The sequence below is a fragment of the Polypterus senegalus genome, chromosome 7 (assembly GCF_016835505.1).
Source record: "Polypterus senegalus isolate Bchr_013 chromosome 7, ASM1683550v1, whole genome shotgun sequence".
In the NCBI taxonomy this organism is placed as follows: domain Eukaryota; kingdom Metazoa; phylum Chordata; class Cladistia; order Polypteriformes; family Polypteridae; genus Polypterus; species Polypterus senegalus.
In genome coordinates this window covers 122,263,155-122,287,663 of record NC_053160.1, presented here as the reverse complement: position 1 = coordinate 122,287,663, position 24,509 = coordinate 122,263,155, and the positions used below count along the sequence as shown (strand labels likewise).

The 24,509-nt window shown below is 35.3% G+C and overlaps 1 protein-coding gene across 3 annotated transcripts in view; it reads right to left on the bottom strand.

Annotated features, from left to right (window-relative positions):
* LOC120532820 (sodium/hydrogen exchanger 9B2-like) overlaps positions 1–24,509 on the bottom strand; it is a 73,785-nt gene that overhangs the window by 45,036 nt on the left and 4,240 nt on the right. For 2 of the 3 annotated variants that reach the window (XM_039759223.1, XM_039759222.1), the window contains 3 exons: positions 13,080–13,214; positions 9,272–9,470; positions 6,030–6,200 (listed from right to left, as the gene is read on the bottom strand). In XM_039759223.1, coding sequence (XP_039615157.1) covers positions 6,030–6,200; positions 9,272–9,470; positions 13,080–13,181 — 472 coding nt within the window. In that variant the 5' untranslated portion in view covers positions 13,182–13,214. Of the gene's footprint in view, positions 1–6,029; positions 6,201–9,271; positions 9,471–13,079; positions 13,215–18,930; positions 19,035–24,509 lie in introns of those variants that run through there. The other variant, XM_039759224.1, reaches the window with a different exon arrangement.

Genomic DNA, 24,509 nt, shown 5'->3' with positions numbered 1-24,509 from the left:
TTGATTCTGTAAGCCCACTAAAACACTTTTAAATTTAAAAAAAAAAAACATTTGCGATTTGGGGCAAATTTACGTGTGCGATTACATACGATTAATCCTCTAATTAATTGGATTAATTTTTTTAATCGAGTCCCACCCCTAATATATATATATGTGGATATATATATGTAGATTTGTATATATATGTGTATATACAGTATATATGTAGATATGTATATGTGTATATACAGTATGTATATATGTGTGTGTGTATATATACAGTATGTATATATATGTATGTGTGTATGTGTATATATATATATATATATATATAACTGTGTATATATATGTGTATAGATGTATATATATATATATATATATATTTATATATATATATGTTTGTATATGTGTCAGTGTGTGTGTGTATATATATATATATATGCCAGCAACACTCATGACAATGACAAAACAATTACATTGTCAATCATGTTACGTTATTATTAAAATGTTTCCTTTTCTTTTTACTTCTCCGCTGCCAATCACAGGTATTTTGCTATATATATATATATATATATATATATATATATATATATATATATATATATATATATATATATAGATATATATAAATATATATAAATATATATATATATATATAAATAGATAGATATGACAACAACACTCAATATCAATGACAAAACAATTACATTAACAATCATCTTACGTTATTTTTAAAATGTTTGCTTTTCTTTTTCATAACTTCTTTAACACACTACTTCTCCGCTGCGAAGCGCGGGTATTTTGCTAGTTATTACATAAATCTGACATAGACTCAACTGAACCCAACATTTTAGAATAAATAATAACATTTAAGTTACTAAAACAGGAGAAATATTTTTGTCCTACAACAATGCAATGGATTTTTTGTTAAAATATACTTTATTTACATGCACAGAATATACATACATACATACATGCATACATATACACAGACACAGATATAGGACAGACACTTTAGATTATCAAGTATCTCACACAGGCATCACAACAGTAATTCAAAACAATATCTGCCTGCCAAGCTTTGTCCTTGCTGAACAATATGCTGCCTAGTAGGAAAACGTTGCTTATTGGCCACTCTGATATAAGCCCCAAGTCTTTCTGTCTCTTCCTCTTAAGTGCAATGAGCTACCAAAGGAGGAGTTGGCTTTTATCCTTTTTAAGGATTGCATTGGAGTTTTTATCTTTCTACTTTAAAGGATTCTATATGTTGATGCCTCCTAGTTTGTCTAACTATTAATGCACCCTTGAAACGTCAAACAAAAAACAAAAACAAAGAGCCAAGGTCCACTTATTTCACAACTTTCAAAAAGTTAATTATACTATATATAAAACTATAAGCCCTAAATGCAGTAAAACTATAAAGTACTGTTCTGAACATCATAGTGGAGTAAAACATGCACAGTTTATTCGCTTCTTAGATTAATACGAAGATCCAACAAGCAACTCTATAACATGGGAAGCTCAATTAATAGCATGCACTGACCTCAAACTAAGATTATGGTTAAACCATAAAAAACCTACCGTAATTCTACGGGACCAGGTATGCCTATTACTACTGTAATGGTTCCCAATATATCAAGTAATATACTGAAACCATTTCTTTCCCTAATCTTGGAAGAATGGTAACTACACCACTGTGCTCTTTTACTTTCAGACATTCAGTATTTCTAGGTTTCTGTCTTGTTTTTATCTTTAAGTATGGAATAAATCGTACATAAAATTTTTGCTTAACTCAGAATATCAAACTGTTAAATATTAGATTATAAAATAAAATTTAAACAAACCATTAAGCACATACTACTAGGTACATTTTTCTGTGCATTTACGGTCTTTACAGTTTCTTTATAAAGAAATATTTTCCAGTATTTAAAAAAAAATTTACCAGTTTCCATCGGTTCTCCACTTGCTCGTGTGAAAGAGATTATTTGAAACTAACAGCTAACATTCAAGTTAGAAATTACCTTTGGAATTAAAAACCCAGGGTTCTCTATTTTTTATTTCCATTGGCTTAAACACATTAAATCCTTATTCATAGTTTATTTCTTTCGACTTCTCTAAAGACTTGCTCTAGCATAGTAAAGAGTTTCTTGAAATATGCAGAAAAGAAATGTGCACAAAGTATGTTCCACTGGACCTAATTAGGTGGGACCACTCTTAGCTTGCAATTGACAAAGCATGTGAATTGACCGAACATACTATTGGCATTTTAATGATTTATATAAAACATCTTGTTGTGACAGTGTTGAATCATTGGAACTCTTAAGTCTTTTTCATTGGGCATACCATGTTGCTCCAACTACTTGAATGTATACATTTTTCATGGTGTAAAATGTACAAACTGACATTAAATTTCACTTGCAACATACACCCACCCTGTGATGGACAGATGCCCTGTCCAGGGATTGTACCTACCTTGTGCCAGGTGCTTGCTGGGCTGGGCTCCAGATTCCCCGCAACACTGCTCTGGATAAGCAGGTTTGAAAGATTCCTACATTTTACCCAATCTATAAGGACTTTGTGGATTACAGTGTATATTTATATACTGTTTATTGTATTCTTAAAAATTACTTATGAACACTTTGAAATTGTTTTTTTTGTCTAGAACCTGCTGACTTACGAGAAAAACCCTACATGTGATATACCGTTCAATTCCCCTTGATGTTTAGTTATGTAAGATGTTGAGCTTTTTGGATTCCCCCCACCCTATTTTTTGCCCCTCTGGACCTGAAAAACCCTCATTTTTAGGCCATCGTGGACCATATTTTGTGCAGCAAAATATACCCTAATGATAAAGGGTAAACCAATTAGTCTCTTCAGCAAAAATGATCAGAAGGGCAAGGACCTGAAGTTGTGCATGCCACAGCAATTGTCTCCAGGGGTTCAGCTGCTAATGGAATATGAGGGGTCAATGTTACTCCTATTCACAAAACTTCTTAAAAAAAATTCACGTGGTAATCTCGAATATGAGAATAATTTTGATATCTGATTCTAGACTATTTCAAGGTCAATGATTATGAATATGGTGATTGTGATGATTTTTTGATCCTTCACTAGGGATTTAGCCCTCAATGGACCTCTATTAGAGAGTTAAAAATGACAAATTCTTGTTTATGATATACTTCTTCCTCATGAAGTAAATCATTACATTTCTTATGAACACCAACACATCAGGCCAATTTACGATAACTCAGAATTTTTAAATTTGTATTAAATGATCTAAAAAGATTTGTGAGCCCTGTGATTCTTCACTTCTTCATCTAATTCAGAAAAGGATACTTAAATCATAAACTCTTTGCTTCAGTTTTTAAGTTTACTTTATCTGAGCAGTTTAGTTCAAATCACTCTTATAACTTGATAATGCACTCATGACATGCTGTGTCAAAAGCTTTTTCAACACATCACGACAAATACTGTACTTTTCACTCTACTACTTAAAATGTTTTAACTTCTTCCCCATGAAACGACTTGTGTTTTACTAGTATATATACAGCATGATGGTAAAACAGGACCTTACCTGTCTAAATGCACATCCAGTTTTTGCGTTAACAAATTCCTCCTGGATAGATGCTTTTAAATCTTGTCATTTGCAAGGATTACCATTAATTTAAATGATGAGTTAAATAAACTACAGTTTGTTTTTTTTTTAGTTTTTTTTTAAACACTGCAATATTTACCAGATTTAGGTATTTTAAGAATTTACTCAGCATATACTGTTCTAAAATATAAATACAAACTCTTAATGTACAGTATAAAATAATTACTACTTTAAGCAATTTGATTAATGTGGTCTGGTTCCATTAATTTATTTCTTTTTAGCTTTTTCACATTACTTTGCAACAAATTATCAAAAATTCTCAAATCTACTTTTTATTCATTTCAGGGTGTCAGGGATCCAGAGTCTATCCTAGCAGTATTTGTTTGCAAGGCAGAAAATAAGGGGTCAACTTCCAGACACTCCCATACATTGGGGCAATATGGAATCAACAAATTAACCTAACCCGTGTATCCTTGAGGAAGTGGGAAGAAAACCAAAGTGCCTTAAAGAAAATTCCCACAGAGAGAGGTAGAGCATGACAATTCCACACACTGCCTAGGCATGGAAACCAGGCACTCATTTGAAGGTTGGATTCCTCACAATATCTGATTAACAGAACAGTTTATTTGAACCTTAATATATCTATTTCTTATACTGCCTTGATTGCAGTACATTTTCAAAAGAAAAAGGACAATCATATTTTTAAGACAATCAAACTATAAAGTAGCATTGTTTATAGAAATTACTACATTTATCCAACAACAGAACACCTTTCCAATGGAACTGAAGGCCTTATTTCAAAAGTAAACAGTGCAAATTATTGCACTTTCTACTGTTAAACGGGTATGCACTCTTGAATCATGAAATTTCATCTTAAACATACTGTACATCTTGCTCTAAAAAACTTGCATATTTTAATTTAGCAGCCTAGCTTGCTATCACATAACGAAGTGATGAGCAGTGCCTGGTTGTCTCCACACATACCGCTTAGAATTAAGGCCAAAAAGTTCTCTTGGTCTTATCAGACCCGAGAATCTTATTTCTCACCATCTCAGAGTCCTTCAGGTGTCTTTTAGCAAACTCCATGCGGGCTGTCATGTGTCTTGCCTCCCCTCAGTGTGTGGAGACAACCAGGCACTGCTCATCACTTGTCCAATACAGTCCCCACAGTGAAGCATGGCGGTGGCAGCATCATGCTGTTGGGGGTGTTTTTCAGCTGCAGGGACAGGACGACTGGTTGCAATCGAGGGAAAGATGAATGCGGCCAAGTACAGGGATATCCTGGACAAAAACCTTCTCCAGTGTACTAAGGACCTCAGACTGGGCCGAAGGTTTACCTTCCAACAAGACAATGACCCTAAGCACACAGCTAAAATAACGAAGAAGTGGCTTCACAACAACTCTATGACTGGCTGTCCACCAACGTTTACCATCCAACCAGACAGAACTGGAAAGGATCTGCAAGGAGGAATGGCAGAGGATCCCCAAATCCAAGTGTGAAAAACTTGTTGCATCTTTCCCAAGAAGACTCATGGCTTTATTAGCTCAAAAGGGTGCTTCTACTAAATACTGAGCAAAGGGTCTGAATACTTAGGACCATGTGATATTTCAGTTTTTCTTTTTTAATAAATCTGCAACAATTTCAAAAATTATTTTTTGTCTGTCAATATGGGGTGCTGTGTGTACATTAATGAGGAAAAAAATTAATTTAAATGATTTTAGCAAATGGCTGCAATATAACAAAGAGTGAAAAATTGAAGGGGGTCTGAATACTTTCCGTACCCACTGTATATCCTTCCTTATTCTGCCATATACAATATTAAGCTACAAGAAGTTCATAATAATATTATTTATAACTGTGAAATGGTTTTAGTTTGTTATTATAAAAACAGATCTCTGGTTTTGATTCCAAAATGGATGATTCGGTTATGGCTTATATTGGAACTTACTTTTATTTTGCGGACTCTGAGCCCTGGTCATAAGTATAAATTTCAGTAATTTTAATACAAAAACTAAAATAAAACTTAGGTTGGTCTGTGCTATAATTATGTTTTCATTTTGTCAGAAGTGCGACCATTCATTATGAAATGGAACAAGTGAAAGGAAACACTGGAAAGGGTTTCTGTACCCGATACCCAAGACACTGGAAATGACAAACATCACATAATCAGTCTAATTTCCTCCAAGGAGGGAACAACAGAGTACAGACTACCTAAAATTTAATAAGAAAAAACATAGACCTCCTTGTAGCTACGCGAATACTGGGTATATTATCTTGGCCATCTTTGTTGCTTATTTGCGACACACATTCCAGTAAACACAATGTGGCTCTAAAAACTTTTAATTGCCTTTCAATCTAGTACATCTATTTTACTTATTCGAGCTTAAAATATTTCATAAATAAACAAACTTTAAAAATTCTACGTTTAATATTATGTAGGAAAAGAATACTTACCTAACAAAGGGGGCAAAGGTGGTAAGGTTGGTATTTTAATCAGACCAAATAATTTTCCTGCTACGACAGCACAGAATAGTAACAGCAATATCCCAAACAGATTTCCTCCAGGTAAACACTCATCTCCTGTAATTGACCAGACAACTCCAAACAGTAGTGCTGCCATCATAACTACAACAGAAAATAATGCAATTGCATTTTAGTCTTTCTCACATCATAACAATTTGTGGCCTATTATCATTTTTAAATGTTACATTTCCGTAATTATTTTTTTTTAATTAGAATTGTGTAATACTGTTCTAAAAGAAATAAATTTATATCCACAGACTCCATAGTAATTGATAGATTAGCAAGAAATAGGTAAATAAAAAATAGCTTTTGCAAAAATAACTGAACTACTTGGTTTATTAGCATAATCAATGAGGTAACATAAGCAATTCCTAAAATAGTTAGACACCAAAGTAACTAATCAAAGAGACTATGGCCAGGACCATATTTAAAAGGCTTCTGCCATTTAAAATTAAGAAACCCAGTCAATTTGGATTTACTTTGCATTATACATCATGCAGCAATCTGCACAAACCTTTGATACATTTTTGAGAAACTGTAAGTACTCCTAATCATAACTGTGGAATTTCCCAATTGCTGTCTGAATGATGTCTGCATGTTTACTCTTATCTTTTTCTAGAGGTACTCCAGTTTTTATCTAGATCCCCAATGACATGTATATTAGATGAACTGTCAATTCTAAATAGACCCTATGATGGTGCGTAAGCGGAAAGTGTATTGGACAGGGTCTTATGCAGGGTTGTTTCCGAACTTGTACCCAGTGTTACCTGAATAACCTGAAAACCCCATAACCCTGAATTGGTTGAAGCAGGTTTAACTATGTCAATAACTAATATAAAATAAAGTACAGTGGAAGGATTATCATTCTGCTTATACTAATTTCATAAGGAAAAACACATTTGGGTGGTCTTGTACATACCCAGAACAAAGTTCTCTGGACAAATGAATCTAGAATTCATATCTAGGATCTGTAATCATCTGGCTGTGTATGTTAAAGCGAGGTACTGGGAAAGAACTTAGCCTGATGTCACCACATACAGAAGTGCGCTGCTTAGAAGCTGACCAACCTACAAGAGGATGAGTTCTCTTATTGCTCTCTGCAACTCAAAAGCTTTATGGCCTCTTTGTAACCCAAAGGCCACCAGCTTTTGATGGAACAGTGGTAAGTGGCCCGTGGTACCACAGAGTGAAATCCCATTGAGATTGAGCTGAAAAGTTTTATTCAGCATGACATCATTATTAATGTTTTCATTCCACCCTCACATAAGAATGATTCTAGAATTTCAGCTATTTCATAAGCTAAATTAAGAGAAAGATATTTAATGTTTTGTTATGGCCATGTCAGTGTCCACATATTTGCTGAAAAAGACTGTTGTGGCAGGACATGATACAGGCTATGCAAGCAAGAAAGCCAAAACAGTTCCTCAAAGGAAAACTAATGCCAATTAATAATTAAATTAAACATTTGGATCCTGTCAAAACCCAGTAAAATATTGATTATAAAGATCATTAACTTTTGTACACTGCTACCAGAGGTTTTTGTTGAAAAATAATTTAACTAAACAATGAAAATATATACATATTATTTAATGCGAGTCCACTGCTCATGTTGTCTTCATTAGATTTTGTAGTTCAGAATAGTTCCTTTATTGCCTAGGAAAATAAAACATTGTGATCACATTCTTTACAATTGATCATTCTAACTAATCCATAATCTCGATTATAGAAATTATAATAATTAGAATTTTTTCAAAAAAATCAGTTACAGCACATATGCAAGTGATGGTATGACAAAAGTATGAATTTTGCTTTGTACTGTTTCTTAATGTTGGAACGGTTTATGCTGGAGCCCAAAGATTGTTTTCCTTGTAAAACTGGTTGTTATCTCTTGCCAAGCAGAAACTGCAGACTGACTGTCTCTCTAGGAGCAGTGGTTACCCGGTCTTACTTTTCAGGGTCTTGTTCAATTGTAGATGTCCAGCCTTCAGCTCTATCTCACCAGTGTAACTGCTCTGCTGCTGTGCTCTTCTTAAATAAGCTGTCTAGCAAGAAATTAGCAAATTATGTTTGTTAATCCAGTTCCATTGTATGTGTTTGTATGTTGCCAGTCAAGCTTCAAGACAGCGATCTGTCTCTGGCTCTTCATAGACTTGTTTGTAGCAATAATTAAATCGCTACCTTAGCAGAATGTCCTATGTGTCTGTGCAACTGGCCTCACCACCTTATGATTTTTATGGTACGGCCCTCAGAAAAACTCTTACAGTGGTGGTCTTAATACTTTTTTCAGGTTGAATCCAGATAAAAAGGAAACAACTTGATCTTTTGGGTTTCTGGTTCTGACCCTCACACATCTGGAATTTGCAATTACGGTAGTCTCTTATTTTAGACACAGTGATCTACATCTACAAGTACTGATTCTGATCTGCACATCCCCTAACCCTGGCTACTCTTCTTAGAAATAATATTCACAGCATTTCTGAGTACATCCCCATGCCTTGTTACTGATTATAATTTTATCTAGGCCTTGCATAACTTGGCTGCTGCTACTCAGAAATAAACATGATTCAACAGGCATAAAGAAAAAAAAAATTTATTAGGTGCCTAGCTGGATTTTACTATTTTAATAGTGTATTGCCTCATTTTTTTCTAGCTTTAAAGCACTTCTCTGTCTAAACAAAATAATATAAATATAAATAAAATGTGCATTTGGATGTATATTGTATAATTTATTTTCTACATGAAACACAGAGTCAAGGCAAGCCATTTACATACAGAAATACATCAAACTAGTATATACATATTACATGCAAATTAAGTTCCTAAAGCATTCGAATATCAATGCATAAAAGAAAACGTAAAAGGAAATTCTAGATTCCCTATACCAAGGCATATATAAACTTATAAATTCTACAAAAGCAAACTATCTTACTGGAGTTTATTTGCATTATATTGTTTTACTTTGATCAATGTGATCAACTTACTTTAGAATATCTGAAACCAAATAGTGATTGAAATAAAACATTAGAAGTTACTGTATTTACAGAACCTTAGTCTAAATAAATAACTTATGCATATTAAATGAATTATTAACATAATTTCCCATTTATTTAAATCAAGCTTTATATGAAGAAAACAATTTGCTATAAATACAATTTATAGAAGAAGAAAATTACCTTTTGTAATCACATTGGCTAAGATGCCATGTGGGGGACACGAGCAAAGTCCCTTCTGAAGCTGGCTTTCTTCTGAGGAGCAGTCATGTTCCTGATTGCTTTCTTGACCATTTTCCTGCAGAAAGGTGGTCTCTCCTGTTTCTGCAGGATTTTGTGCATATCTTATAGGAAGTACATAGGCATCTTTATTATCCATCTCCTGTCAGAAGCACAAAATCCATGCTTACTGGCATTATTTATTAAAAAAAAAACAAACTGTCACTCAGTTTAATGCTAAGAAAATGCATATTCACACTAATGCAAAGTTATTCATATAAAAATATACTTTACTTTTTGCTGACAAGTCAGACACCAGAATATATTGCGTTATCTTTATGTGCTCTCTGTTGTACATTTTAACCTGTTTAACAGAAGCTTGCCAATTATCCTTTAAAATTTACTTTAAACCAATAAAAGAAATTTAGGTAATTCTCAAAGAGAAATCTACTGTATTATCTACTGACCACTGAAACAGCAGTGTGTCATGGGGCTTGTAAGCAAAAATTATTTGTAATTCCTACCACCATACATCATTAAAAAATGACTTATTGAATTTAATTCTGAAAACACTGCACCAATTTTTTAAAGATAGAGATAGAGATAACCTTGCCTTATACAGCCTACACTGTTATGTACTTTCTAATTTGGATTTTTAAAAACATCTTAAGTTTGGGTTGGTTTTTTTTTCACTTAACTAACTTGGCTTCACAAAGCATTGTTTGATTCACAGTTCAATAAAACTTGTCAATCTAACGAAGCACAGCAAAGCTACATAATTAAGTCCAGAGGTACAGAATGCAGTTCCAAGTACAAATTGGTAATACTGGTGAAGACATGGACCACATAGATTTATAATTGAATCAGCAACCTTCAGTAGCACGACTATGTCTCTTGTATAACCTCTTTTACAAGTCAACTTCCACCAGCTTGTACCGCCAAGAAAGTGTATCCAAACACCTATATGCACTACAGTTGCTATCTGGCATACACCTTTTCTTTCATGCTTCTTGCCTCTTCACATCCAATGCTCACCTTGTCAGTGCTGCATTCATTTTCTTCTTTTCTTCCACACCTCTGATCACAATTTCCTCTACACCCACATCTTTACGCCTACACTTCGCTTGCACCAGCAAACAATCACAGGTGTCATAAGTGCAAAGCTTTTCAGAAAATATCACATTGCTTGCCAACTATTTACAAAGCAGAAATCTACAATATTGCTTTTTTAAAAACTAAAACTTGGTTGTCCCTTAAATGTATTGCATATTATCATACAGACATCCTTGCAATCCCTTGAATATTAAGTACTTTTCAATAGAAATACAATATTTACCTAAAACCTCAAAACAACTGAGATCTCTCTCTGTAAAGTAAACTGTTATGATATAATTGACAAGCATTAAAAAGGTAAGAATTGACTAGCGTCAACAGCAGTACATACAGGAACCAATATAACCACTTCTGAGATTTTCTGTTCCTATCCAAAAACTACTTAATGGATGCCTGTGGGATTGTTAGCAATGTTAAAACAAAAGTGTACAAATAAAGACAGCTGCTATACAAATAGCCCAATATCTATGTTTTACCTAAAGACTTAAGTTATTAAATACACAAATGGAAATCTATGCTGCCATGGAATAGCCAAGATCTGCACCTTTCTCTAGCAGAAGTAGACAAAGTCGTATAAAAATCTAGATTATTAAAACATTTGATACTACATTGCAAGGACACCATAGGGAGAATTATTTCCAAGATAGGTAATTAATATCCTTAAAAAAATATTTTTAGTCCTGTTTATATTACTGAAAACAAAATGTTAAAATTGTACTTAATTTCCACTCACATATGGACTGAATGAAAGATGTGCCATGCTCAGTTCCTGTGCCACTGCCATTACAAATGCTTATGACCCGGCAAGCAGACTACTACAAGATGTAAGGTGTGGTTACAACCTCGTCTAACTACAGTAAGTTTGATTACATTGTTTATCAGTGCTAGAGAACATTGAGTCATATTTATTGAGACTTTCTGATCACTCCCACTTCAAGATTCCGTAATCTCAAAGTAGTATTATATTACAAATAACCCAATGTTAGCTACCAAAACCATAAATTATTCATTATTATCATTAATTTTCATTATTGAAATATGTAACAAATGTATAACTAAGTTTTAGTTTATGTTTAGTTTATCTTACAGGCTGATGCCAGCTAACAATTACTTCCTCATTTCTTACAATACTGTATGTGTTATATGCACTTAAGTGTGACCAAGTAGTTTTAATATAATTTGTTATATTCTAATAGAATGTTAATGTTATTTCATAATCTAACGTAAACTAAGAAGCCACTGTGTCAAAAAATAAAATTTGGAATATTTTTTTACATAAAGTGTCATGGGAATCAAAAGTTTTACAAATATCTGGATCAGATATTGGGTAAGTATAACTATTAGCTATCCAAACAACCAATATAGATTATATTGTCTCTTTTGATTTGTAAAATTCAGGTTAACGTCATTAGATACTAGAGTTCAGACAAAAGATCAATTAGATTTTCTTTGTAAGTGGTAAAAAGTGAAGACCTTTTAAACAGTAGCCAATAAGTTCCTTGTCTAATCAAATAATAAGTAGACCCACAAGCTCAGTGAAGTACAATATAGTTGAAATTTTGAGCATACAGCATGAAGCACCTAGTGCAGCAGTCAACAAATATGCATTTTGCTCATATGTTACTGTAAAGATTGCAAACATTTTTAAATAAAAATGGATTTAAAGACAGGTGTTCCATTTTGAAAAATTCAATAAACGTATTGAGAAATTGGGTATGTTTTTGTTCCAATTTTCATTTATGCTTCAATTAAAAATGAAAAGAATAGGCACATTAACATGTGTTATCTTCTAGCCCTAAATAGGGAAAGACTTTCAACTTTTCACAAAATAAATCTTTAATATTATAGCTTGGTCAAAGACCCAGCAAAACACATCAATGCTTTCTTTTGCTAAATTTACTTTACTTTTTTTTCCCCCTAATATTTTAGCCTAACATTTTATGCCTTCCAAAAGAAATAAATAAAAATGCTTATAGTGTTTGAAAAGCTAATGTTGATAGCACAATATTTTTGGTAATATCTAAAGTTAAGTAAGATGTGTTTTTGCAATGAACTACCACAGCTAAGACACCTTTTTTTATTAGCCAGTTTGTTGTCTGGTTTAATTTATCACACAGATACCCATTTCTAAACCTACTGATTACCTGAGAGTCCCACAGTCGACTGATGTTTTTAAATGAAACCTAAAAACGTATCTTTTTAAAAAGACATTTTGTTAAAGTATTTAATTGATTCTTCTGTTTTATTACTCTATTTTTTTTACTCTGTAGCACTTTGAGATTGCTAAAATATAAAGTGCATTACAAATAAAATGTATTATTATTATTTAACTATTTGAGGATATCTGGAGTCAAACTAAAACATGTTGTAAGATGGAAACATGAACACGAAGATTTGTACTAAGATTTTACTTAATAAAGTAAAAATGTGGAGAAATTAATATGAACTTGATTGGAAGTGTTAAAAAGTAAGCATTAGTGACCTTAAAGGTGGGAGGTTACATATTTTCTACATAAAGGCTTATACCTGGCACAGTAAGAAAGTGATTATCTTATCTAATCAAATAAAAATACTTTCATTTACAGTTTACATTGAAAAATAATTTGTTTTTCTGTTTTACAGCAATAAAAACAAATGTGAAAAAGTCTTTTCTGTTTACCTTTGTGTTAGGTTTTACAGCTTCAGGGTCACAGTTTCCATTATCCATTAACAGCGATGGCTTGTGCATCTCATCTCTCTTGACAGCATTTTCTTCACTCATATTATTATGGCACAAGCTTTGGAAAAATAACACCTGAAGCAAAAAAAAAAACAAAAAAATGTATATATTTGATTAGCTACTGATTTGGCAGTATACCAAAGGCAAAACCGTTCCCTTGGAGACATCAGTGCAGTGTTTAAACAAAGGTCTTTACAATAGATTAGAAAGCTGCATGTGTGCCAAAAAGGCAAGATACAGTATCACAACAGGTCTTAGGGCAAACAATCTAACGTTATCACTTGGGAACAAGGTAAAAATTGGAACTATTCATTCATTATCAAGTTTCAAAATGTACATTCTTTCATTAAAAAAATGCTTAAAAAAATGAAATTTCACAAACACGCATTTATTTTTGAAATCCTTCCAAAGAGCTAGATCACACGTAACAAATGATCACCGACACTTAAGCATTGCTTAAAAGCCATGAACTGAAATTGGGCACAGAATAATACTAGCAAGTATATTTACTAATGCCTTATTTATATTGCCTTTACAGTAGAAGTGTATTACTATAGTCACCATTTTCCTATTTTAAATTTTACCAAATAATGGAATAGAACTCTCAAAAAAAAATTGTCAGAAAGTGATCACACAAAATAATCAGAAAACTCGTTATTCAAAGAGAAAAGCATGTCCATTTATATGGATCATATGGTAATGCTTTTACAAAGGTACTCAAGAAGAAAAATTTGTAGCAGCATATTCGGTTCATTCATTCATCTCTTAAACTAAAAAAAAAACACCACACTAGTTGAAATCGTTGGGATGCATGCACTGCAGGAGGGATGATACTGAACTTTTTTACTAAAATAAGACTGCTGCTATACAAGAGAATATTGCCATTTCACCGTACTGCACAAGGATCTTGGTTCAGTTTTCATCTGCAAATTCTCTTTTCACATTACTTCCCACAGAAGAGACATGCTGGTGAATCTAACACAGTGCATTTGAGTTCCACTTGCAAATGACTGGAAGTCTTACCAGTATGCAACCAGTTTAATGCCTTGTACTGCCCAAAGCACTAAAAACAAAAAGCATAGAAATAGAATGAATGAATAGTGGATCTTCCTATTAACATTTGGCACACTGCATGTTTTACAGACTTACAGCTTTATCTTGCAGTGGACCTCTTAATTAACTTTAATTGTCTCATCACTGTTTTCTTTTTTTTTTTATATTTTCTGTCTGCAACACTGAACAAACTAACTCGTCTTTGTCATTATTCATCTGAGTCATCAGTTACTGTAGATTATAAACATATTTTAATTAGATTTGATATTGGATAAACAGGTTAGGAAATTGACCAACATTTCTCAGGTTGTTTGAATAAAGCATAGCAGTATTCAAATCTATCAATATTTAAACTGAGTTGCAAGCAGAACTGCAATGGGTTGCTGAAAAGTATGATCACCCACAAAATCCATCCATTATCCAACCCGCTATATCCTAACTACAGGGTCACAGGGGTCTGCTGGAGCCAATCCCAGCCAGGACAGGGCACAAGGCAGGAAACAAACCCCGGGCAGGGTGCCGGCCCACCACAGGGCACACACACTAGGGACAATTTAGAATCGCCAATACAACTAACCTGGGAGTGTGGGAGGAAACCGGAGCACCCGGAGAAAACCCACGCAGACACGGGGAGAACTTGCAAGCTCCACGCAGGGAGGACCCAGGAAGCGAACCCGGATCTCCTAACTGTGAGGCAGCAGCGCTATCCACTGTGCCACCGTGCCGCCCCCTCTTTGGTCCAGTAAGCAATAACTTTCTAGCAATTAAAAGATGCTATCAAAAAAATGTAGGCACAAAAAGTAATGTGAAGCATATTTACACCCTTGTAAAGTCCAGTACATTATTTTACTTTAGTCCACTGACACATTCAGCATACAGACTGGCACTTGATGGGCTAAAATTGCATTTTTTTTATATACTTTATTACCTTTGTTGGCAGATTGGGGTTTGAGGGGATGTTGTAAAAATGCAAACATTATTTCAACTGATTAAAATCACCAAACCACCATTTATTACACAGAAACAAAAACCCAACTGAAATCGTTATGCCTCTGGAAATTTATCGGCTCTCCATCACAACATGGGAACACCAAGATGTTCCACAAATGGCATGATGTCATCATTCATCACATGTACTAAATTCACCATATGTTTTACAAAAAGATTGATTCACCAGTATGTTCCTTTTATGTAATTTATCAGACCCACAAATGTCATTTCACTTAGTTTTAAAATTGTGTGTAAAAGTCCTTTAACTCAGCACCTCATATCTTTACCTGAAACTGTGTCAGCAACAGTCATAAATGTCAACGGGGCCAAGGCCTCAACTTTGGTCAGGATGTGCAACAACATGCAGCTCTGTTTCTCATCCAAAGCATTTTATTTGCTCAATTCAATAATGAACACTTTATTCCCTCAATTATACAAAAAGTATCATCTGCTTCATATGGTTGGAACTGAGCTTTGTCTGGTCCTCTGCTTTACCAACACACATAACTCCCTTATTAGAGATGGTTTGGAAGTAACCTCAATTTCTCCATCATGTCTGCTTCAATATTTCCTATTCAAATTAAAGTTAACTGATGGTGTGGAAGATGCTTTGACTTCATTGGATTTTACGTCTGTTTTCTGGCTGTTGTGAGGGGTCTGCTAAAGTACAGTGAGAGTCCTTCCATAGTCATGACCACACCAATTTACTCTTGATTGCTCATTACTGTTGTCATCTGATATATTATTCAAGAGGAATTTGCATTTGTTTGAAAGCTTGTCAAGGCAGAGACTTGTGCTCAGCTACTTGGAAATTCAGATATAGCATCCCAAGTCCTACTGGACACAAACTCTAGAGAAATGGCTCTCTAGTTTAGTCCTTGAGGTCCCCATATAGATGAAGGTGTTTATTCCAATCAATTTTATGATCAGTCTTACTTTTAACTAACCTCATTATTTTGTGAGCTGTTCTTTATTCTTTTGTAAGATTTTCTGTCATTTTCTTTTTCATTCAACCTTTTTTTATAGTATACCCCCTTAATTGTATCCAAAGTCTGATAACACTGAATGCTAAAGGACAGCCATTATTTTGCTGCCATATTCAATTGTCTACTCAGTTGTACGGAAAGTGAAATCCACATATGCAAGCAGCAGATACGTGAAGTGGCTGGTGTGTAGCGCAGGCCGGGGGTTTGGCAAGCTTAGCAAACAGGGGGCAAAACCCCCTAGTAAACAAAATGAATAAATTAACATAAAATTACAGTGATTGAATTTTGTAGATGTTTTTAAATGACATTTTTAAAATAATATTTTGCTGTCATGATGGTGCAGGTTCAATTCTCTACACATGTGGATTCAAATCCTAGCCCAGGAACCCTCTGTCTGGAGTTTCCCACATGAAAGACATTTAAATTAGTGGCTTTGGCACTGTATATGTGCATCCACCATTTTTTTGGCTTTAGTAATAACTGTGTCAAACTCAGAGACTGGCGGGCCACAGTGGCTGCCACTTTTTAAATCAGTAACTAATTACTTCTAGTAATGGAAAATACTTTGCCTTAATTGTAATTGCCTTGCTTTTAAAGATTCAAAATGTTTGATTGCATTTTCCTTAACCAGCAATCAAGCAATAAGGAGGTGCACTCCAAGCCGACAGACGATCAGCTAACTCATGGGTCTCAATCTCAAAGTTCCTGGGCAGCTGCCATTTTCAAAACAGAATATTCTGCGGACTTCACTGGATCAGAGTCTGACACCCCTGATTTAGCAGCTGTTTCAATGCCTTAAAATTGTACTTATGTTTTTCTATTTTCTTAACATTATGTTCCACATCATAATTCATATAAATCATAGGTGGAGTGGTGGCTCTGAGGCTAGAGATCTGCACTGGCAATTGGAAGGTTGCCGGTTCGAATCCCGTAAATGCCAAAAAGAGACTCTGCTCTGTTGGGCCCTTCAGCAAGGCCCTTAACCTGCAATTGCTTTGCGATTTGAGTAACTGATAAAAAAGCTCTATATAAACGTAATGAATTATTATTATTATAATTCAATTGAGGGCACAGAAGGCTGCATTGAGTACATAACAGGAAGCAACCCTAGCCATTGTGCTCATCCATCACAGACCACACTTGATAAGAGGCTAGTTCGGTGTCACCAATTAAACTACCATGCATGTCTTTTGAATGTGAAAGAAAAAACAGAATACTCACACCGACATGGGGACAACATTCAAATTCAAGAGAATGGTGACGAGAAAAGCCCTTGAATCCAGACTCCTGGAATATGTGGCAAATAAAAAGAATATCTGCCACTCATTAAGCAGATACTCAAATGACAGGAAAAAGGGCCTGCACTTGGAATATGACAATGAGATGAAGGTGCAAAAAAAACAAAAAAAGACTGATCAAAATGTAAACATATATTCTGTATGCATGTAATAGAGCCCAGATGAAAAGTTATTATGAGGTCATGACACTATCTATAAAACATTTTCATTAAAAAAAAAAGAAATTCTGTAGTTACATAAAATAGCTGTCAGACCGCAGCACAGTAAATGAATCTATACAGTCTCTTTTTCCCCATCTCATGCTCAGCTTCCTTACCCTGCATTTGAAGTATGGTGAGAAGTTACAGGAATGGAAAAGTACCTGATAAACACCATGTGAATACATTCCCCACTTTCAGTCCTTCACAAAAACATTTCTTTCCTCAATCATTAAGCAATGAGCTTGCCAGACACCAATGCGACTGTGGAGAGGATGTTCGCTATAACAAACATACTTAGACAGCCAAGTGGAAACATATGGAGCTACCACACTGAAGGCTTTGCTCACCACTGCACTACATTTGTTCAGACTTTTACAAGGACCTCCTGCAAAACAAAAAGCTACTGTGGAGCATCCATTCCTCAGGCGTGTATATTCTGCCACACAAAATCAGTAAATTAAGCTACCAAATTAATATGACTTTTACAAGACTATATAACTCAATGCATATAATAATGCATTAACATTCAACATGGACCTTTGAAAAGAATCAAAATTCAATGAGTTTATCCAAAAAGCAATTGTAAACGGTTATTCACTATTAAATGCACGGAGTTTGACCATGCATGTAATTTATTAAATTCACTGGTATGTTTAAAGGAACAACATAAATGTTTATTATTATAACATTGTATTTTAAAAACTGAGTAGTGATTTGATGTAGACACCTACGTGTTTGTTTATGGAAATGTTCTTTACCCTGATCGCTTTTCGAAGAGGATGAGACAAGGCATGCATTAAACAAATAAGAATGGGCTTTCTGCGTGGGCTTCAGTTAACACACATACATGCATGCTGTACAAGTGTCCCAGATTGGGATTTCAATCTGGCTCCCCCGTCCTTATTGCTGCTCCACTAGTGCTCAATACTACACCAGTCGTGCTAATCATGCCTCGAGCAGCTGCCGTTTGGAAAACGAACAAAAACGATTCATGGGAAGGATTTTATAAACATGATAAAAAGAGGTACATGGAACGGTTAATTTAAGCGCCTTATCCATCTGTAGGCATCAAAGACAACCTAACACGAAGGAGCTAAAAACATATCCTCAAACTCGTGAATGCGTTTAAAAATCACTCTAATGAAATTCTGTTTTTTTCATTTTTATTAACCCCATTTTCTCAATCGGTGATCCGAGTGATTTTAAAAAACGAGATAACTTCGTGTACTTAAACGGTAAAGTAAAATAATCACAGAGATCCTACTTAAGAGAGACGTCTTCCGCCGCATCCTTCCTCTCATTGGAGTTTATCTTGATGCAGCCGGATACATCCGGTTCCGTAGCGTTGACAGTGCGGGCGGCGTGAGCAAATCCTAGGCACCCGTCATATGGCGCATCAAAGGTCTTCGGTTAACGTGCTTCCACAAACCCCTCTTAAAAATCGCTGTCGGAGCCGCATAATCCGAGTAAAGATTACGAGAGTGCGGGTGACTACTACAGACAGCGCTGTACTTTAATTCCTCGCGATGTCCACTCACTTTACACACACAGTGGCCGGTTAGAGTCGCAGGATTCAGGGAAGGAGAGCGCAAAACCCGCACGCACTTCATACGGACAACTCAGAATCGTGAAACCGTGAGGCAGGCCGTGTTAATTTGCTTCAAATGGAGATATTCGCCAAAACGTATAATAAACCGGCATTATGTGGCGTTTCAGTAATTTGTTCTTTTGCGTTAAATTAAAAAAATAACAGAACAACAAGATTGCATATCCAACAAGAACAACAACATGATGAATATATGTAGTTTGGTAACTTGTTTTTTTACCTTCGATTTTTTTCTTTATTTCATAGAAGTGAACAACTCTTATTTGTTTCTGTAAATTGAGTGGATATATATATGCAGGTAATAAGGCTGAAACGAAGGGCCCGAGTCTAAAGGAAGGGAGGGAGGGATGCATTGACCACCAACCATGGAAAATATTTGTGTTTTTACCAGACCCTCTAAATAAAACCACAAGTATCGAACTCTGGTCCTGGAGGGCCGCAGTGGCTGCAGTTTTTCATTCTGACCATCTTCTTAATATGTGACCAGTTTTTGCTGCTAATTACCTCCTTTTGCCTTAATTTTAAATTACCTTGACTCAGGCCCCTTAGTTGTTTCCTTTTTCTTAATTAGCAGCCAAACAATAATGTGCCACAAAACAAGAATCCATATGACCAGCTGACCTGTGCCCATCACAAAATATGTGAAAATAAAGAAAGGTGGAGGTCTCAGTAAGGCTGATCTCTCAGCTCACCAAAACACTGTGAGGGTGGTCTTAGAAAAAACAAAAAAATCAACATTTCTGGAAATGTCTGCTGTGGCAGAACGAGAGCACCAACAAGCCATGGAATTAAATAATGAGTTTAATTAACAGCAAGAATCTGCTTCTCATTGTGAAACTGGTTGGAGTCTGAAGCCCCGATTTAGCTAGTCAGCTGTTGGCTCGTTTCATGCCTCATTTCTGTTTGGCTGCTATTTAATGAAAAAAGAAATCAATTCAGAGGAATGAATCCTGAAGAACGGGGCTATTAAAGTTAATTAGCAGTCAAAACTGGTCACTGATTAGGAAAAGGGTTAGAATGAATACGTGCAGCCACTGCGGCCTTCCAGGCCTGGAATTCGACACACCTGAAATAAAACGATTATTTTTATACTTTCGTGTTTTAATGTTATCAAAAGAACGGATAAATAATATCAGACTAGAAGAATAAACCTAAAAATGAGACACAAAATATGTATTTCTTTCAGGTAAATTGAATATTAAATATTAATGTTTTATTTTTTAAAGAAAAAATTAGCTAGAAGGACCAAACAGAATTACACAATAAAAACTTATATACTAGTAGCAATATTCCTTTCAGTTTGATATTGCATATTAGTATTTTTTTTTCTTCAAAAAATTGGTCATTTCACTGTATCATAATTGCACTTAAAATGGAGCTTTCCTGGCCAAATATTACCAAATAGTTGAGTAATGTTATCAAAGTCCTACTGTCTGGTTAACATTGTCAGACTGCTGCGATGTTACTAGCACAATAGATCTTAACACATTCTTACTCAGTTGTTACTTCCCTCTCATGTGGGGATGTTGAAGAAAGTACAAAAGTAAAAACGATTCACAGATCCATTAAAGTAGTTATTTCAGTTGAGTAATGAAGAAAAATAAATAATAATGCAGAGCATTTAACATTTCTTGTGTTCAAAACAACAAGTGTTAACCGTGAGTGGCTCATGATATACACTCTGGGCCAGTCATTCATACTGTAGGCGAACGCTTCTCACCTCTGTCTCCTCTTTCCCAGGGACCCACTGTGGCTGACAGTTTTGCTACTGTTTTTAATTGGACTCCTGGGTTAAGTAAAGGAACTGTTATTTTCCAGATTCTATGTTTTGGGAACAATATCCAAATTACAAAAGTAAGTTTGGTAAAAAAAAATTTAAATGTAAGCAGTTATTGGTAATAATGTATTTTTTAATTTTTTGCAATATTTTCATTCAGATTTTCTCTCTATTTTTCCAGGTGTTCTAATTGTTTAAATCATTTTTTTTACTAATCAGTGGGTCTGACGCAAAAGTAGTTACAGCCTTTCACTATTCATTGTTGTTTGCCTGGGTGTCTTTTCTGCCCATTTTTAATTATCATTATTAAGATACAATGAAGTGAGCAAATGGCATAGAGAAAGGGCAAAATATAATGACATCATCAAAAGAGAATTAAGCATTTAAATATACAGCAAAAATAAAAATATTTCTAAATATCCTATAAATGTTTAAATCATACTACTGTGCTTTTTTGAATGTAGAATAAGAGAAGAGAAAAAACAGCTAATTAAGTTAGATCAGTGTTATCAGTTGCCACTGATTATGAATCTGCTGGAAACAAAATCCTGAAGTTACAGTGGGCCCCCAGGACCAATTTTGAGTACCCCTGCCGTAGACAGTTTTTGGTTCCACACACACTCGAGAAAGAATGCAGACATCACATGCATCAACCAGATCTTTGACTTTGCAGAGATTCAAAAACAAACACGTTGTGTTATTTTAAAAAAGTAGAAATTATTGAATAATATATTGGGACCACTAGGAATCTCAGAACAGAGGAATCTTACTCGCTCTCTTCTTGTCTGGCTCATCACAGCATCAACCTTTGTTGCACTTTGATTGCTTTTCCTGTTTTACAGTGGGCTCCCTCTCACATCCCTAAGACATGTTTACTACTTTAATTGTCTTATATATATATATAGAGAGTATCCCCAGTATGTGTGTCTGTGCAAGTGCACTGAGTGATGTTCTGCATTCTCATCCAGAGTTGATTCCCACTTAAGCTCTGACAGTGTCGAGCAAGTAGTTCACTGAATGTGAAATGGTCTCCGGTGAAGGTTAAACAAATAGAAAGTTAAAAAAGAAAAAAGTATTAACTTGATAAAACACACTAGCTGAGCAAATTATTAGGACCACTATGCTAATACTAGGTAGGGCCTCATTTTGCTCACAAAACAGCCTTAATTCTTCTTGGCACAGATTCCACAAGATGTTGGAAGCATTCCTTTGAGATTGTACTCCATGCTGACATGACTGCATCACACAATTTCTGCAGATTTCTCAGCTGCATATTCATACTACAAATCTCCTATTCTACCACATCCCAAAAGTGTTCTTTTGAAAACTGAACTCATGTTCATGAAGCTAGTTTGAGATTACGTTTGCTTTGTGACATGATGCATTATCAGGTTTCAAGTAGTCATTAGAAGATACAGTAGGTAAATTGTGGCCATGAAGGGATGCACATGGTCAGCAACCATACTCAAATGGACTGTGACATTCAAGCGATGATTGATTGGTATTAACAGGTTCAAAGTGTGCCAAGAAGACATTCCCCACATCATTAAACCACCATAACTAGCCTGGACTGTTGTCACAAGGCAGGTTCTGGCTGGGTGCGTGGAACCATGTTGTTGGTGCCAAATTTTAACCCTATCATCTGTGTGCCTCCTCAGAAATCAAGATTCATCAGACCAGGCTATGTTTTTCCAGTCTTCAACTGCCAAGTTTTGGCAAGCCTGTGCCTTCTGCAGCCTCCGCTTTCCATTCTTGGTTGACTGGAATAGAACCTCATGTAGTCTCCTGCTGTTGTAGTCCATCTGCCTCAATGTTCAATATTCTATGCATTCTGAGATGCTTTTCTGTTCACCACAGTTGCACAGAGTGGTTATTTGAGTTACTGCAGCCTTTCTGTCAGCTCAAACGAGTCCTGCCATTCTCCTCTAACCTCTCTTATCAACAAGGCATTTCCATCCATAGAACTGTCGCTCCCTGATTTTTTTTTTCTTTTTTGCACCATTCTGAGTAAACTCCAGAGACTGTTGCTACTGTTTGATAATAATTGGTACAAGATAATACTGTACAAATCTTCTTATATAATACGATACAGTGGTTGTTCATTTTGTCTGTCCAGGATTTTAAATCACCTGTAGCTTGCAAACTGTTTGACCTATTGACCTGAGATTTGGTACACATGTACTATTTGACGTCTACTATCTGCTTTCGGGGTGATGATTGACCTCCATGGTTATTCCTCTTTTTAATTTATTGTAGAATCAACTCTCGGCAGCATGCAGCAGGGCAGCCGTGTGGCGCATGCGTACATGCATCGTTCTCATTCCCTACCACCATCGTGGTCACTTCCCCTACCTCTTCATATGTTAAATCACTCTTGAGGCAGATTGAAGACTTAAGTGCCAGGTTAACTAAAAAGTAATTGCAACATAAACATTGACTTAAGATGTCGACGAAAGAAGAGAAGAAGCGGGCTGCTAGGGTGGAGAAAAGAAGAGTTGCTCAGGAAGAAGCATGTACATCAACCTCTGAGCAAATGAATGCTAAATGTACAGAGAAAGAGAATGAAAACTAGGAATGCTCCAGTCAAGTGTATTCACTGCACGTTATTGCGCAGCGCGCCGTTACTGTTGAGTTCTATAATATACATTTTGTATTCCTGCTGTGTTTTCTGGTAAGCAGACCAAATTTCATCATACATAAATAGAGCAGAGACACAGAACTGAAAACAAACAGAAAACCTCCCCTTTTAAGGAATTGCTTCCTCAGTGCTACAGGGTTTTCAACTCAAACTGGTCTAAAAGAGGGGTCCAAACAAAAAACATAATTGAGTTGGATGATTGTTCTTGATATATCAAAGAGAACATTGTCTAGAACAATGCCACTCACAAGGTAAAAGGTGAAAATCAAGTGCAGTGTCAGTCAAGTGACAGGCAAGTGTAGGGTGAACCCGGGTAAACTAGACCTTGGAAGCCTAAACTGATCCTTGGTTTACAGGGTCATTAATGTCACATGCACAGTGTACAGTGAAATTCTTACTTGCATGTGCCTATCAACATGCAACATGTCACCACTCTCCAGCTTCATGATTAGTTAGCATGACTACCGTTACCACAGTACTACTGCCTCACCTAAAAATCTTGGGACAGATCTGTCAAGCATGTGGAATAATACTTTTCTGAAGGAGGCAAATATAGAAGTCAAGCAGGGGGCTGCAAAATACCAGGTAGATATAAACAACATTGGCTCTTAAACCAAACAGGTCAATTAAGGATACTCTCTTTCTTTCTACCTCCAACCACTCTGAACTTACCTCTTGGTGTAGGTCTTCAGTGGGTGTATTCCCTAGTCAATTCTGAGGTGAATCAGCATTATGATGATAATCTTCTTTCTGCTGTTACTTTGACAGCCAGAATGGATTAGTACCTTTCAATCTGTAATCTTTTGTAAGTCTTTATTTCTT